This window comes from Takifugu rubripes, chromosome 16 (assembly GCF_901000725.2).
Source record: "Takifugu rubripes chromosome 16, fTakRub1.2, whole genome shotgun sequence".
NCBI lineage: Eukaryota > Metazoa > Chordata > Actinopteri > Tetraodontiformes > Tetraodontidae > Takifugu > Takifugu rubripes.
Window position 1 is genome coordinate 4,929,268 of NC_042300.1, and position 17,188 is coordinate 4,946,455.

At 45.5% G+C, this 17,188-nt stretch overlaps 1 protein-coding gene across 15 annotated transcripts in view; it reads right to left on the minus strand.

Annotated features, from left to right (window-relative positions):
* The window catches only part of LOC101079387 (neurexin-3b), a 194,018-nt gene that overhangs the window by 29,601 nt on the left and 147,229 nt on the right, over positions 1-17,188 (minus strand). For all 15 annotated transcript variants that reach the window (XR_003891242.1, XR_003891241.1, XR_003891240.1 and 12 more), the window contains one exon: positions 4,616-4,787. Coding sequence is in view for 12 of the 15 variants with exons in the window: in XM_029849449.1 (XP_029705309.1) it covers positions 4,616-4,787 (172 nt within the window). In the remaining 3 variants the exon portion in view is untranslated. The remainder of the gene's footprint in view (positions 1-4,615; positions 4,788-17,188) is intronic.

A 17,188-nucleotide genomic window follows, 5' to 3' on the forward strand; every position in this document is an offset into this window, starting at 1 on the left:
AAATATGAAAGATGCGGTGGCGTCGGCGTCTCGAGGGTGGGAAGAGCGTTTGAAGGGAACAAAAGGCAGCGGCGCAGCATCGTTTATAACCCAAGCAAAAGGGCAGAGCTTCATTTCTGTGGTGAAAAGTTCTTCTGGAAATATGTGTGGAATTCTCTGGGGTCATTTATTGATTGACATCACACAAACCCTCGTGAGGATTGAAAGCTGTAGAACATTCAGCTGTACGTGAAAAGTCTTAATTCATCTTCATCTCCTTCCAGTTCTGTTCATATTGCGCAACTCTCCCTTGCTGATTAAAATTGTGCGAGGAGCGAACACGCCGCGATTACATTAAACGATTCATTAAGCCACTTATGCTCCACAGCATTTAGGGAACCCATACACTTGCCTTGGTTTCCTTCCCCTCCTCTCACCTCAAATCTTTCTACTGTTTTCATCTGGCTGCCACAAGATCAGTTTATAGCCAGCTGGGTGGGGGGCTTGGGGGGGGGGGGGGGGGGGGGGGGGGGGGGGAGTCTATGGATGCAAGGGAGCTCCAGAGGTAAAAGGACGGCGTCTGCAGCTCGCCAGAAGGTTAATTAGCGCCCAGGCAGGAGTCCCTCCTCATTCCTTTGATCTGGGGGAGATCTGGGGTCTGTAGCCAAATGCGCTTTCCGCTGGACCAGAGCCACAACGGGAGGCAAAGTGGTTGCATGGAAACCGACAGGAGGGCTAGAGGAGTTCAAGGATATACAGGTAGAAGACTTGTAACAATCCCACTGTCAAAAGGAAGCAGGTGAGCGTCTGTCCAGGCCGCTAGCGGCTCAGGTACAGCTCTCACATTGGTCACGGTGATTAATGAGGTGACAGTGGACTCGTAATGAATGCAGCGCAAACTAATTGCTCAACTAATGAGAAAAATCTCTCTAGTTTATCAATCTGATATTGAATTTCTAAAGGTGACTCCAGAATGAATGACCTTGCCAATAAAAGCACTATTGCTTATGAGACGATCACGCCGCTTTGCACAGACAATTTCAACAGCGTGCCGCTCATATCTGCTCTATTTTGTGCAGCATTTCAGTTTATGCACATGTGAAACTTGATAATTGCCCTGACCTTTTGATTTGTCCCAGACAAAAACACAGTCTGAATGGTTCCCGTTTGGTGGCAGCCATTCAGTCAACACAAACACTGGCAAGCCGACAGTCATCTGCTTCGTTCTTTTTACTTGGCGTTGCCAGACGAATCTCTCCGGGGTTCCATCACTGGGCCAGCGCTGAGAGTGCATCAAAACTGTGAAAATGGCTGCCGTGACAGGCTCCTGGCATTCTCTGCATTTAGTGATGATTAGTAAATATGATATACCACCCTTCTGTCCAAAAATGATCATTTCGCCGCTCAAATCCGCCACCGGGCCTCTGCAGCTGCCGCTTATGACTATCACTCCCCAGCCAGCCGCCTCCTTTGCAATCTACACCCGACTTTGGTCTTTGCTGCCACTTCTCTCCCTCCTTTCCTTCACATCGACCCACCGATTCGCTTTGTCTCCAATGTATCAACCTTCTTTGCTCTTCTGCAACCACAATCCTGCAATACTTCATCTACCTTTCACTCTTCATTCCCTTTCACCTCATCTGTAGCCAATCTATCAGTCTGCATGTCAGCTCTTTCTCTCTTTTGTCAAGGTATCCCTGCTAGCTGCTCCATTAACTGTTTTTGTAAACCCTCAGTGGCTGCGGCGCTTGTCTATTCACCCACGTCGACTCATTCCTGCAGCCAGCTTTCACTCCATCCACTTTCCCAGTCCTCAGATGTTAAACAAAGCCAGGGAGTAAATTCATCATTTATCAGGATACTCTGAAATTTATGGCGCAGAAAGTCCGAATTAGAGTGGCAGCCCCTGCACTCGCCTCTAACAAAGGCAGAGTTCCTCTCTCAGATAGGACTAATCATGTCTGGCCTCAAGGATGTTTGGGGATTTATCTTAAGTCCAGCTTTGCCTGGATTTCAGGCAATATTTCAAATAAAGGTCTTTGAGTCTTTTCCAGGTAGTGAAAGGTGATTTAAATAAAGTAACCAATCAGAGTTCTACCCAAAGCTGTCGACCTTATCCGGCATCAGCGATGACGCAGTATTAGAACAGCATCACAGCAAATTCTGCCGGTCTCTTTCAGACGAATTTCTGATTTAAAGATTCAAACTCACACAATCGCGTAATCCAAAAATCACCAAAGTGCCGGGATTGAGAGCGTTATATAAGGAAATTAGAACCCTCTCGTTAAACAAAGACAAGGCCCCGCAGTGATGCAAGTTGTCACAAAAGTACATAAGACGGTGGGAGAGCTGCACGGCTGCCGCTGAACAATGAAGAGAGACAGAGAAAAGAAGCGCGGATAAAAGGAATCCGAGGACAAAAACAGAATAAAGATCTGAGAGGGCACTGTTGGAGGAAGGGAATAATTAGGGAAAGGGAGAAACACACATTCCTCGCCCACACACACGGAATACGTGTAAGCTGCAGAAGGCTAATGCGGTACGGATCGGATTATATTGTTGGATGGGAAAAGAAGACTGCAGACTTCCTCCTATGTCATCTACTCTGGTTCTTCCCAACATTGCGATCTAGTTTTGTCTTTTACATCCTTGCCTTCCCGTGGGCACAGGATTCGGCCAATTAGCTCAGAAACAGGTCAGATTTTGGAGAAGACTGGACTCATCTGGACTTTGGTGAGCAGCCTTCAAAATCACGGCTGTGATTTAGATGAGCCGCTCTATTTAGCGAGCATGGATCTGACCGACAGGTCATCCAGCAACACCCTCGCAGAGACAGAGAGGCCCGCAGATCAGGTAACATTCTATCGAACCACACGGGAGCCTTGTGACGCCTGCTGTCCTCACATTCGGTGTTAGAAATGTAGGAGAGCAGTCGATGAGTCTTCGCACTAACGTGTAATTGCTTACGAGATGGCAACGCCTTTACGAAGCATCCAGGCCGAGAGGAGCAAAATCAATTCTTTTGGAATTACTGGCTTCTGCAAACAACCTGTTTGCAAAACAGAGCTTCAATCCCTCAACCTTCACATGCAGGGAGCCATCCTCAGCCAGATCTCTGGGGAGGAACCAAGACATCGACCGCTGTTCCTCACTTTAACTGCGATGCCAACAGCAGCCTTTTCTGAATCAGGTATTGACGTAATAATAACGGGAGAAAATCTAATTAAAGGCTGATGCAAAAAAATCACTTGTGATAATTATGAAGGTGGAAGAAGTAGAAGCCTTATCTAAAATGACTTGTGATTAAAGTTTGGCAATAATTAAATTCTTAAATACATTTAAAAAAAGCACCAGGTCCTAAAACGGCAGCGCTAAAAGTACCTCTGATGCAGCTACGTTGGTCTGATTGGTTCCCTCGTGGGGCGATAACGCGTCTGCGAGCGAGCCGCCGCCCACGTGCGCGTGCTGTGTGCCACATGTTGTGGAGTTTCTCAGTGTTTTCCGGTAGAAGTGCGGCAGAGACGCCGTTATGAAACCTGTCTAATTTGGTTTGCTCAGAGGAAAGCTAAAGACAGCCAACGGCAAAAGAAAGCCAGAGACAGAAAGGATTAGCGTCACCTGCGCTAGAATTGAAGCAAACCAAAACAGCGTGCTAGGTCACGCCAGGAGAGGATGCTGCCGTGTCCTTGGTGATGCCATGCGACTCGCCGCATGCTGTAGGGAGGCTGACACATCGGACTGAAACGTGAAAGGGATCAACTTTGATTTAGAGTTTTTCGTCCTCGCCATTACGTAACCTTTACATTTTCTTTGTTTCCTTCAAACGTTTGGAAATGTTAGGGGGTATTATGTGTGAAACCCCACTCCTGCATTCAGTAGTCTTAGGATTTGGCTAATGTGCCCATTTGTTCACCTTCTACATGTTTCTGGCCCAATTATTTTTGCCCTTTTCGCAACCAAGCTTCCACTTTAGCTGCCTTTTCATTCCTTGTGTCCTCTCAGGTTGACTCATGGAGTTGAAGAGCAGCTAACAGTAGACAGAGCTACAAAGGTGACCTCTCTGAAGCTGGGCAACATGCAGACACATATCAAAGAGCAGAAATGACTTTATTCCATGACTGGTTAAGTACAAAACTTTTCTTCTTCTCTCTCCTGCTCCTCCTGCTCCTGCAAACGAAGGGAGAACCTAAGCTACCGAACGGAGTCGATGAGACTATTTTTATTCTGCTGCTGTGATGCTTTTGCTGACCTGGGAGTGAAAGATACAGGCAGCCAGCAGTTTTATCTGGCCAACAGGCCACCCCCGCTCCAGCATTCTCTCCTCTGCTTGTGCCCTGAATGACCAAATGCCTTCTGGTGGCTTTTATTCCTCTCCTAAAATGAACTGGCCAGATGTTGCACAGTTGATGCCTCATGCAAGACAAAAGACTTTATCTGGCTGTGTTTTGTTTCCTGTGGACATAAATGTTTTCGAGGTATTTTTGAAGCAGGCTTTGCCACAGGAGCATCAAGCTACTGGTAAGCCTGAGTGAAAATAGGAATCCTTTTATCTTTTTGACAAACAGGTGGTGTCCAGTGGTTTCAAAATATAATTTTCTTTCTATTCAGTTAAATAGATGGATAAGAGCAGGTGTACCTGTAGGAAAGTGTTCATTGACTGGCCAGTTGTCCACCTGTAATGTAGCATTGCCTCCGTTCCTGGTGAATCGGACCAAATGGTATTTGCCATCGTTTATTGGGGTGGACGTCTCCTTCACGCTAATGTCCACTGTCCCGATGTTGAACGTCACGCATACTTTTCCCTGTTCCTAAAAACAAAACACAAGTAGAAGAGTGGAGGATGTTACTCATTCATCTGACTCAGAAATCAGCAAAGACAAACATTGCTCTTAAACCACGCGGGGATCTAATTCTCAGCAGTCCCCCTCAAATTTGTCTGGCAAGAAATGATTAATTAGGACAACGCGACTGTAAAAGCTTCAGTCAGAGATGTTTGGATGAATGCCGTCCACTTGTGCTCATGGCAAACTGCTCAGAGAACCTGAGTACGCTAGCACGCTGCACTTCATTATCCCACTGTAATGTGATGAAAACAGGCTGCCAGCAGAGATTGTAATGATGAGCAATACTCCCTGCAGTCTGTCACTGGGAGACTGGCAGGACAGATGCCTCTTGCGCCGCACCGCTTAAAGAAAAAACTGCGCAATTACCATATGTGCAGTTTAGCGGCAAACGCTAAACACTTTTACTTTGCCTATAAATCTCAACCCCTCCTCATCCTTTCCCGACGGCCCCTAAACTCGACCCCACTAAATTCCTGCGGCTGCCAGCCTGTTTTATTGCGATTGCTTGGGTATTCATGGGCCTGTAAGCGTCGCAAGAAGAAGATTTTTAAAGTGCAGTTGGAGCTGGAGTGAGTGGCACTGAAGATGGGCTGCATTTTCTGTGTCATTTGTTTTAATCCCCCGCAGGGAATCTCTCAGTGTAATTACCTACTTTAGAAGCCTGGAGCAGAGGGAGCTTTTCTCATAACAAAACCCAAATTAAAAAGGCCTCGCACAGGGGGCAGACACATATTGTTAACTGATCAGTGTAGGCATAGGTGTGAGCCAGCACACCTCGATAATGTCAAGCTGAATTTAACAAGGCTCAACAGCGCGGATGCAAACACGCGGATCCTGCAGATTCATAGGTCTTATTCTTGGTGCTGTGGAAAAATGTGTGATAAAGCAAATCTATCCTACATTCTCTGACGCTTTTACAGTCTAACATATTTCTCCAATGGATGATTAAACTACATCACCATCAGACAATTATTGCCATCAGCAGTGTGCAGAAATAAATGAAGTGTGTCATTATATCTTTGCTAGCAGCTCATTGGGTATATCAGGTCTTCTCTGGCAGCGTAGAGTTTTTAAAAATGTATTATTAGAAAAACCTTGATGGTTTTGAAAGCTCCTCCTTGTTGACATCACACTGCATTCAATGCCTTCCACTTTTCCGTTCATTGGAGATATTGAGCTGCTTTTCTTCTGTAATGATGTCCTGCTTTAATTATGTAATTACCATGTAACTAAAGCCGCAAGAGCATGTTTTCCAAGAGGTGAGCGGAAGTGCCCAGAAGGCCCAATAAAAAATAAAACACTGCTGCAACATTATGGTCAGGGAAGCTGTCATGTTTAATTGAGGCTGTTGCCATTAAAAGTTGCAGAGAGAGAACAATTTAAACAATAAAAGGAGGTGCTATCAAGCTAAGAGGAGCACAGCAGCGCTAAAACGCTTCACCAGCAACTAAGTATCTGTGTGAGGGGAATATCATCAGCAATACCGACTTTAAAGATTTTTGAGGCAGATCTTAATCCTGCTTACTCATTTGAAAGAAGGGCAAAAGTGTTATGATGTTTTTTGTTTTTTTGTTTTAAAAAACCCAACAGACGAACAGGTAACTGCTCAGATAAAGGTGGGAAAATCGTAACGTTCAAGGCTTTTTATTGCAGCTGTAACTGCAGGAGAAGGGAGGAGGGGACATATGTGTCGAGTCAAACTGTGTGCAGCTGATGTTGTTTGGTGGAAAGTGCCTATAACGGTCCAGTCTACAGCTTTTCTGTCCAAAGAGACAAAAGGAGGCAGTGCTCTCATAACAAGCGGTTAGATATTTGCTAAAAAAAAAGATATTGCACGAGGATACAAAGCAGAGTCAAGGAGCCCATCAATAGAGAGCCGGCTGTGACTCCATGAGCCAGGACACAAATGTGCAGCACCACAAAGGACTTCTGCCAACATCAGCGCATGTCCGCTGACCTTCAGAGGGTCTGACAGGCGCCACTCTTCTGTGTAGTTGCATTAAAGCCACATCCTGAATGCACAGGAACCTAAAGACAGACACGTCCCCCCCATCCTAACAAAACCCAGCAATCACACGCCTCCGGAACGGTCCCGAGTGCCTCTGGGTGGCGTCCATGTTTCGGGGGCGATTGCGTCACAATGGCTTCTTCTCTTTTTCTTCTCTCATTCTCTGCGGTAATCCTGTTGTCCGGCCTCCCTCCCGTCACTGCCACGGCCGCCCGCCCACCTGCCAGCCCAACGCCACGCTGCGCCAATACGTGATTGACAGATCCTATTACGTTTTTTATTAGCCTGTCGCTCGCAAGGCGCACAAGCACTTCATTGTCTCCAAAGGACAGAGGAAAAATGGCTACTGTTCTTTTAGTGGAAAAAATGACGGTCTCTCTTAAAGACGTACACAAATGATCAATTTCTGCTCACACAAACACAGTGGCTGCAAAGACCCCCCCCCCCCCCCCCCCCCCCCGCCCCCCATCCCACAACAAAACCAGGACTTTTCTAAATCTACATAAATGTTCCATTATGTAGAGGAAGTGGCAATTCACTGGAACGATACACTAAAGTCCTTTCATTGCCCACGGTCTCCATTTAATGGCATCACAAATGCCGTGTCACCGCTATAGAAACAGTATTAAATTATGCTCAGGTGTCATTCGTATACAGTCTGTGTGTGGGTGCGTTGTTCTGTAACCAACACTGATAAATATAAATCCAGAAAGCAATGCAACACCCCTCCACCTCTCCTCTCCCCCCCCCCCCCCCCCCCCATTGTTAGCTGGCCCAGCTTGGCACGAGGAGCTTCGGGGATCCCATGTGACCTGGCACACACTGACATCAGTAATCAGGTCCGCCGCAATCCAATTCAGGGCCGATCAATGCCTCCAACACAAGCGGAGCCCCGGGCCGAGTGAAAAAGAGCGAATCACTCAAATGCAGGGGTGGACAATCCTGGAGACAGTCATCAGAGACAACACTTAAGGGAAAGCTGCAGTTCTGGGGATGAGCCGCTCACAATGGACCTCATCCCCTGCTCGCAGAAGGGCCATTTTGAACGCCACGGGCTCAGCAGACGTATATACACACGCCAAAGTCATTTTACAAAGGGTAGAACGGTAGAATTACCACTTCTAGCTTACCCGGGAAAGAAAACATAGACAAGAGTCCAAAATAAGGCTGTGTGCGGCATATTTTCCACATTATTGTCTGAATCCGCACCAACAGGTAGTATTAAATTGCAATCAGCCCATGATTGAAATCCAGTATGGGCTGTGAGTGGTTGCACTGGTATGACTCCATTGGATCTATATTCAGTCTCATATGGGAGGCAGATCTGATATCAAGAATGTGAACATGTCCCAGGGTGGGAGTTTGGGTTACATATCCACCCTTTCATCTGACATCAATACTCAAGCTAGCTTGTGTGGTCAGGGGGCCGTCAGAGCCGGATCGTGGAACCAGTAAAAGGCAAATCGATGGGAAGGAGAAGTCTTGACAATAAGAGTCGCAGCAAATTGATGCACCTGGCCTTCACGGTGCCAAAACCATTCATTGTCAGTAATTGACAGAGATAACTCATAGGTGGCGCATTGATCTGAAGATGTCTGTTCTTGTGCGCTTCAGGCCGGGAAATCACCAGGCTGCTGCTGTAGATTAATGTCGGCTTGAGTGGGGAGTCTTTGTGGTATTCGTACATTAAAATCAGATGCCACAGGGCTCACAACTCCTATTGTTCAGTGTCTTAATGCACTGTTCAAATAAACATCTCTATGAAAACTGTGAGATTCCATTAATCATTAATTGTCCCACAGGCTCATTCAGACATTTACAAGTGGCTGCGGGGCTGTTGTGAGAGGCAATGTGGGTGGATGCAAGGCGCTGAGGCTTGGTGCCTCTGAAATATTGATCATGCCTAAAAGAGCCCAGAGGTCTAACACGGGCATTATTTCACACCTGAGAGAGCCGGGAACAGCTTCATCGGATGGACAGGAACAAAATGGCTTCCATCTTGCTTTCTTTAGCGCTACTATAGGTAATTGCATGGGTAATACCAGCGAGTCCATTAGCCAGTTGTTTAATGCTGAGAAGTGCCAGCTAGCATTAGCCCAGCCGAAAGATAAAGAGCCATTGTATTTTTAATACAAACACGAGCGGCGGTGTTGCTCAGCAGAGGTAATGGCTTTGACTCTGCTGCTCGTGCTCAATGTCAACCCCACAGACTTCCTCTTTGATACTCCGTTGCAGAATATGAATCGTGCAGGGTCAGCCTTATCAATTATTTACACCCTTTCGTTCTCCGTTTCCTGTTTGTCCGCTCTTGTGGCTTTAACTCGCCCTGACACTAATGGTGGATGGCTTAGTGGAAACATTTATCAGTGTTACAGCGGAGTCCTGTAGAACTCTGTACAACGGGCTTTTTTTTTTTCCAAGGGAAGATCCCTGAAACTACAGCGATCCCGAACAGCGCTGCTATTCTTCACCACGCCGGCCTTTGTATAAGTTTGACAGTCAACATACCTGAAAGAGCTTTTTGTTGCTGTGGTTTTTTCAGAAGCTGCTTTTACAACCATTTTGAGATTCAACTATGGTTTTTCTTTTCTATAGAGCCAAGAATAGAACAGTCTCTATATTGCCGCTCACATGTGTGTTATATAAATAACATAAACATCATGATTTAGGCCGTTTTGCCGTGATCTGTTTTTATTAAGATGTCTTGAAAATGAAATAATCACACAGCTGGTTATGGTTTATTTCAGTGAGGAGAGTCGGGAACAGCTTCTCATTTGTGTTACATTTACTGCTATAGTTCTATTATGGAAGCTAATTACACGGGAAGCACGTAGTAACAACAGAAATGCCTCCGTTTATACCAGAGAACAGGGACGAGTGTGAATGTGTGACTCAAAGCGATAATCGGACACATGAAAGCAGTTTAAATAGTGCGTCCACCTTGAGATTTACAAAAATGACCTTATATTAAATGCACTGAGGATCTCAGTCCTATTGCTTTTACTTGCTCTACAATCAGACACTTCTATGTCCTTCAATTACTGTGTAATTATCAATTTTCATAAAACATACATGAGTCGTATCACTCGACAGCACAAAGGTGTTAAAGCTCGCAGCCAGAACAAGAAAAGCAGAATTTTCAAAGACACTTGGAGGTGCTGAGAGTTGTTGGATTCCTGTTTATGGTCAGAACGCCGCAGAGCTCTAATGATTAGAAAGCTGCATAATTGTGAGCTATATGAAGCGCAGACGTGCGCTAAAACTTGACCGTGTATTTTCATCCGTCCATGATTATGAAGTGTAACACAGGCAACATCTTGCAATCAGGCCATTTGCAAAACGCCCTTGCTTGCCCCCCCAACACAGACACGCATACAAAACGGCTGATTGTGCCGACAGCCTGAATGGACTTTTGCGCCAAATCTACCGTAAATAAGGTGCAGGACATGATTTTTATTTATTCATTTATTTATTTATTTTACTTGATTGCATCCATTCAATGTGGCTTCGGGAACCTGATTTCATCTGTTGTTGCTCCACAACACAATCAGTGAACTGACAGTGTTGGACACACATTCTCAGCTCAGGGCCTCAGTTTTGGATAAATATTTAAAATGAAATGATAAAGTAAATAGGATTTGTGCTGGATGGAATAATATGCTGTGAAAGTCCATTAGGGACTAAGCTAATGAAATTGAAACAGCGTGGTGATCAAATTAGAATCTGTTCGACAGATATTTAATTTAATGTGCTGCGGGATTCGAACACTTTCAAAGTGGTGGCCCAGAATTAAAATAAAGAATTAAAAAAATAATGAAGAACCCAATAAAACGGTCTGAATTCTTTCCTCCCTTTCACTTTTATCAAATAACCTTCTAATTTCTCCAACTGAACACACACAGAGACACACAAATCAGTTTGACCTTTCAGTAGGTTGTCATGATGCATGCATCGCTGCAGCCGCTCGCTACGAGAGTCACGGGGTGATATTATTTGAATAGACACAATAAAGATTTCAGCTTGTTTGAAGAGCAGCCCTCTTTATTTTGCAGCCGCTCCCTCTTGTTTGGGTTGACATGCAAAACAGAAACCACCCAGCAAGACTGGGAAACAATAGGAGTCCCCGGAATTCCAGCAGCTGCCAAACATCCCAATAGCAAGGGTTAATATCAATTATTAAGGCAAATTAGGGCTGAATAGAGAATAAGAGTCGGGTCTGTTGGCTATGAACACATCATTGAGCAGCGCTCAAAATCTGGGCTGCTGAGGGGGAAAAAAAGACCACTGCAGAGCAAAGAAACACCGTACGAGCAGATTCACATCCATCTGTTTACATGGTGCTGCTGGAACACACTTGCAGGCAAAAACAGGCTGATGAATGTAAACACAATTTCAGATGATAATATGGAGCTAATTTTTTTGCTAAAATGCTGAAATTTGGAAGAAATCCCATGTTTTTTTTTTTAATAGATGGCAGCATTTTGATCACTCACTCCTGGTGGGAGGTGAGGCTGGGTGCTAGTACCGGCGCCAAACCTAGTGGGGTTGCTCTGAAGCACGCTGGCAGCAAAGCAGGACGATGTTTCCTGAACAAGCCATCTAAGATCGGGCTTCTACCCCCCTATCGAGGTGTCATGAACAAAGGCAGAGGGGAAGGAAAATAAAAGAAGAGGGAGAAGAAATGACGTGCAGGATAAAAGTGTACCTGCAGGAATCGAAACCTGGTCTGAGCTGGCGTGGTGAACGCAGAAGGAGCTGCCGAGGAATGATGAAGTGGGAATAGAGTGCATTAGGCACCACTCACTCCAGCACACACGCCTCTCTCCTCCGTCTCTTTGATAGTTCACTGAAGAGAAGATTCATTCCATTTTCACTGGAGATCCATTTACTTTCAAATGCATGCGGTTTCCCCGCGATGGTATCAAATTGTGGGTCGCACCAGCCAGCACAACACTGAAGACTGTCGGCCATGCTCGCACTGGCTGCAGGGGATTTGCTCCAACTCGGAGGGAAAAGTCATAGAAAAGTGCCGTTTTCCACCAGCAGTGGTCCACATTCATTATCTTTAGTAACAAAGATATAATCAGGGACTTTCCACCTACTCTATCAACACATAGGCCCTTTTTTGTTTTTACAGGGGTGTTAATCTTCATGAATATTCTATGACTGGTGGATTTAACGCAGGAGTGGTGTCAGAAAGCTCCCGCAGTGGCCACGCTGTGAAACATATGCCTTCTCTGTGTGCATGGCTGGCAACCAGTCTAATACTGGTCAAGACTCTCACTCTTTTATTCATTTCCAATTCATGACCACATCTGGCGCATTACCAAGATGTTAAATCAAGCACAACCGCACATGGAATGCATAACAAGAGGATCTGACAACCCACAAACTGAGCTCCACTGTGTTATCTGTGAGAGTGTGTGTGTGTGTGTGTGTGTGTGTGTGTATGGGAAGGGAATGTAAATTAGATCAAAATGATTGTGACAAAGTTTGAAGGTGGGTCAGAATGAAGGTTTCATTTCAGATAAGTCAAGTTTTTAGCCCCCATGTTGCTAAGCAGCATGTGGCGTCTCAGCTGCCGTTCGAACGTGTCGCTGCCATTTAGAGGGACTTTTATGTATGTTTGTGAGGCTCCAATAAGCTGATATCAGACAGAAACTGAGGGAAGGAAATGCTGAGAACGAACGGGGGCAGCACTAAAATGGAGACGGCACCTAAAATGGCTGAATAAACAAGAGAAAATCTAGGTCGGTCTGTCTCTCCCACTTCAAGAAACATGGAGGCAAGTGGCCTATTTCTGATGTGCTTTGGACACTTTGAGGACGAACTGTTGTCAATGTGAGACTCAGCTATTCTTCCAGGCAGCTATTAGTCCAGTCTGAAAAGGGAGATTTTTTGTGAAGCCAAACGAGTGAAGGTCCAGTCATGCCCCTCCTCGTCATTTGTTCCATACTTACAGTTGGATTTTTTTTAGAAAGGGCAGTGTTTGTTTTTCCAGTAAATAAATTGAGCGAACAACAATAAAGCCTGTGCCACGAGGCGATTTTTTTTTTTTTAAATAATAGAACTGCTGAATGATAAGTGCCTATCAAGGCTCAACACACAATGTTTATAGCAGCTCAATCACAGTCACCAGAGCTGCTGGCAGAGGAGAGCCATGACGTCCAGGGCTGTTGGGATGCATGGAGATGCATTCATGCATGTCGCCTATGAGGAGCACGTCCCATTGCGTGCTTACAAAGGCCTGTGGGTCCATCTTGCACTTCAAATTTTTAGGGATGTAATTGCCCAGGGGGAGGGGGCTGCACGGATGTGAAGTCATCTGCATGTTCCCAACACAGGAACATGGAAATCTTTGTGCGTTGAGGGTTTTGCTTTGACAGAGTGACAAATATATTGGCAGTAGAAGGGTTCTTTTTAAATCACCGTGACTCTCAAGGTCCGTCCGGGGTTGGCCTGCGGCGTCGCTCCTGAGCCGGACTGCAGGAGACTCATTGCTGCGTCAGAGGGAAAGACACGCACGCCCACACACGGCCGTATAATGAGCATCTGCCACCCAGACTGGCCGTATTTCTCCAGGAGTACTGACTTTAGCCAAAATGTCCTCTTTAGTGGAGGTGGAAACAAGCGCGCCTTCATCTGGATGCCAATTTCCGCGTCGGTAACTTAGAGGAGGAAAACTCATCCGTAATAGGTTGCCTGCTTCCTTTTCCCAGGAGAATGTCTTCTTTTAAAACCCTTTATTTTTGCTTTCACAGTCTTTAACCATCGACTTTGTTTTGAGAGGAAGCACCTCATAAACACACACGGCTCACCGGGGTTTTAGAAGCAATTCTTATTTTGATATTTTTGAACAGGCAGGTTATTCTCTAAAGAAATGGCTGCACACATTAACCCCGTGACACTCACACTAGAATTCAGACGGTTGGTGCGCCGGCTCTTCATTAACATCCAAACAGTCTTGGCGGGGAAGGGACCGCAGAAAAGAGAAAATGAATACGAGCCCTTCTGCTGCTCCAATCTCCATCTGTGTTTACTGCACCAGAGCAAACATCGCTCATTCATTTCTTACACCTTCTGCTTCGGCTGTACTGTAAAGGCTGCACAAGAGGAGCTGCTGTCCTCTGTTGGGAGCCGAGCTGCACGCAGTGGACCAGTCGGTGACCACAGCAAGACTTACAAGTAACAGGATTGTATTTACAGTACTTGTGTAAATGTAGTGAGTTGTGAGCTACCACCGGTGGGTGTCTGTCATGTTGGGCCTGCTGTCGGGTGACTTTATCTGTCATGGAAGGTGTCCTTATACCACCACTCCCTGAGGGGAGATTAGACACGCTGCATGACTCTCTCTACCTCTATCTATCATTGCTTTTGCGCTCTCTTCGTGTGCCCGGCTTCGCTCTCTCTCTCCCCGTCAACATTCCCCCTTTCTCTTGCCATCAGTGTCTCTGTCCTCCATCTCATTCTCTCTGCCGCCCCCTCTCCTCCCTCCATTTTCCCCAGTGCGCTCCACCGAGCCACGGCCGTGACCAGGTTACAGGAGTTGAGACAGGGGCTCTGCCAGGATCAGTCATGCAACGTGCAGATGGGCCGCTTTGTCCATTCAGCAGGAATGTTGACAGGTTATAGCACGGAAGACTGAGAAGGATTTCAATCTCTTCCTCTTCCCGAAGCTGACAGGTCAGCCAGTAAAATAATGTCAGATAATGATGCTTTGTAAATATGAAAACACACCGCTGTCACCCTGCAGACTGCAGTCGAGCCGTTCTGCCTCTCTGACAGTTTTCTCTGCAGGTGTATGTCGATTTTTCACCTGATTTTTGAAACCCGAATGTGATAATTTAGTTATAAACAACAGTTTTGGGGAGAAAAAAAAAATCACACTGAAACTTGCAAAGACTTTTAGACACCACACATCTGGCAGAATTCTCCACTGTGTTTATAGAACAAGGAAAAAGTCTGTGCATAAGAAGCTGAAGTGAACCAAAGCCAGCGCAGCTTTAATCTCATCCCTGCAAGCACTGCAGAAGACATTTTTCATAGTGAATTTTATAATTAGACTGTTATCCTACTCATGCCATCCCCCAAGTGGCAGCACTGGCACACAAGAGAAGACCCCTCAGAGGCTTTTGAGAGGGAAAGGCATATGTAATGAGTCATGAGGTCCCTCCTCGCTCCAAATGACATTAATTGCTGTCCAGGCAGAAGCCTGCTGGGAGATGGCCAACACACGTGCAGGTTACGGCAGTTCAACATTGGCTACAATGCAAAACACAACTAATCTTTTGTTTTTTTATGAACACATTTGCATCATCTCTTTGCAAGAGTTGTGCAAAATGTGACAAAATATGACTTTTTGGGGGGTAAACTAGAAATGTCCCGTCCGCTGGAAAAGAGTTAGGTCTTATGTCCTTTTACTCTGGGAAAGATACGGCACAAAGGAAATTATTTTAGTTAGAGGTTATGAGTGCCTGAGTGTTTTAAAGCCACTTTTAGTAAAAGAGGTTTTGTGGAATAAGGAGGAGGGGCAGGTTCTACTGGGTTATGAGGAGATTTACAATGGTGGGCTTGTTTACTGAACCTTATTATTTTCAATCATTGCATAATTTACTTAAGATGTTTGATGATTCCAGAAAACTTTTCAGAGGATGTGTAAAAACAGAATGTTGCCTATTTAAAACCCGTGTTGTTTATTCGCCTCAGTTCAAGAGCGTCACTGCTGACTATAGCTACCAGAAGGCATTGAAATCACCTATCGATTAAAGAGTTTACAGGACAGGAACAAACCCTTCCGCTACATTAACCCCTGATCCTTTGACTTATCAACTTCTCAGAGTTGTACAAAATATGTTTAGGATTACAAAAAGGTCAGCGCCTTATGGATTGAGTTGGGCGCCCGATCATATTGGATTCTATTGAAGACCATGACCTCTTGGGCTGGCCTTGACCTGACAGGAAGTCTAAGAGCTCAAAGGAGAGAAGAAAATTAGATTTTACCTACAAAGCAAAGACAGGGAACACGTGGAGGGAGGTAGAGGAGAAGAACAAAGCATAAAGAGATGGAAGATTGGACTGTCGCGTCCTTGGGCATTTGCTCCACTCCCTGTCCAGAATGCTGGAGGATCAATAAACGCAGAGACACACTCTAACCTTCAGTGAGGCCGTTTTTATAAAAAAGATCCCTGCTGTAGGAAATACTTTATAAATACCAATAGATCTGTTTTGCAATGATCCAAGCTTTATAAAACAGTGATATAGCCTTTTTGGCCCTATTGTCAATAAAGCTTTGTCATGGAGACAGTCAATAGTGGGGGGATTAAATAAATACAAACTCAGTAAAATGCGCAGGTACTCACTTTCACTCCATGAGTGAAGAAGCTACACACTCAAATTTGATCCCCCTCTTTCTTTATCAGCGAAAGGGAGGGGGAAAAAACTTCTAGCTTAATCCTCCATGAATACATTTGCAGTGTGTACATGTGGGAACGTGTGCGTGTGTGTTGGTGCGTCAGCCAATCTGCCACACCGCCGTTGATATTGAATGCTGAAGATTTCTTTTTTTGTGCGTTCTTTCCCCAAGATTTTCTAATGTTGACGTTTATCACTTGAGCAGGCCTGCAATTTATCACCCTCTTCTTCTTGTCGATAATCCAAAAGGGAGGGAATTTGCTAAAATGCGAATCTCTCCCTATCATTTGGCTTCCCTCCCCCTCCCTTCCAGGCTGCCTATCTAGCTCTTTGTCCTGCAGCAGCTGCAGGTGAGAGACAGCGGTGGTGCATGTGCAGGTGTATGCTCCTGATGTGGAGCCTTGCGGGTGGGATTTAAGGGGTTCGGCACCTCAAACGGCTGATACTCCCTAAATCGACCCAAAAGTCCTCTGAGCTTTCACGCTGTCCTCGTCACAGGCTGTTCCATTTAGTGCACAGGCACTGGCTACAGTTGGAAATGAGTAAATAGAAGAAGTTTCCCAAAAAAGATGAGGCTCACTGAAGTAAACTGCTCTGATCTTGGAGTTACAACCTGCTGGATCGGCTGGCTGAACGCAATAACACTTCACTATAAGGTGGCAGGAAATAGACTTAGATGAGAAATGGTGATATCCAGTGCAGTCACTCAAGGTAGAGATTGGTACTTGGGCCCAGGAGTGATGGGGAGTGACAAGAGGATGAGGCGACAGGACCAATTTTTAAAGGCAGTTTGGTGGATTTCTGCATTCGAGTGTGAGTCCTTGCCATTAAAGGTGAGCGTAGCAGCTATGGTGGGTCCAAAACTCTGTGTATATGAGATGCAAAGCGTGTTTTAAACTACCAATTTCTTAAGATTCATGCCATTTTCTATATAGCAGGAAAACAT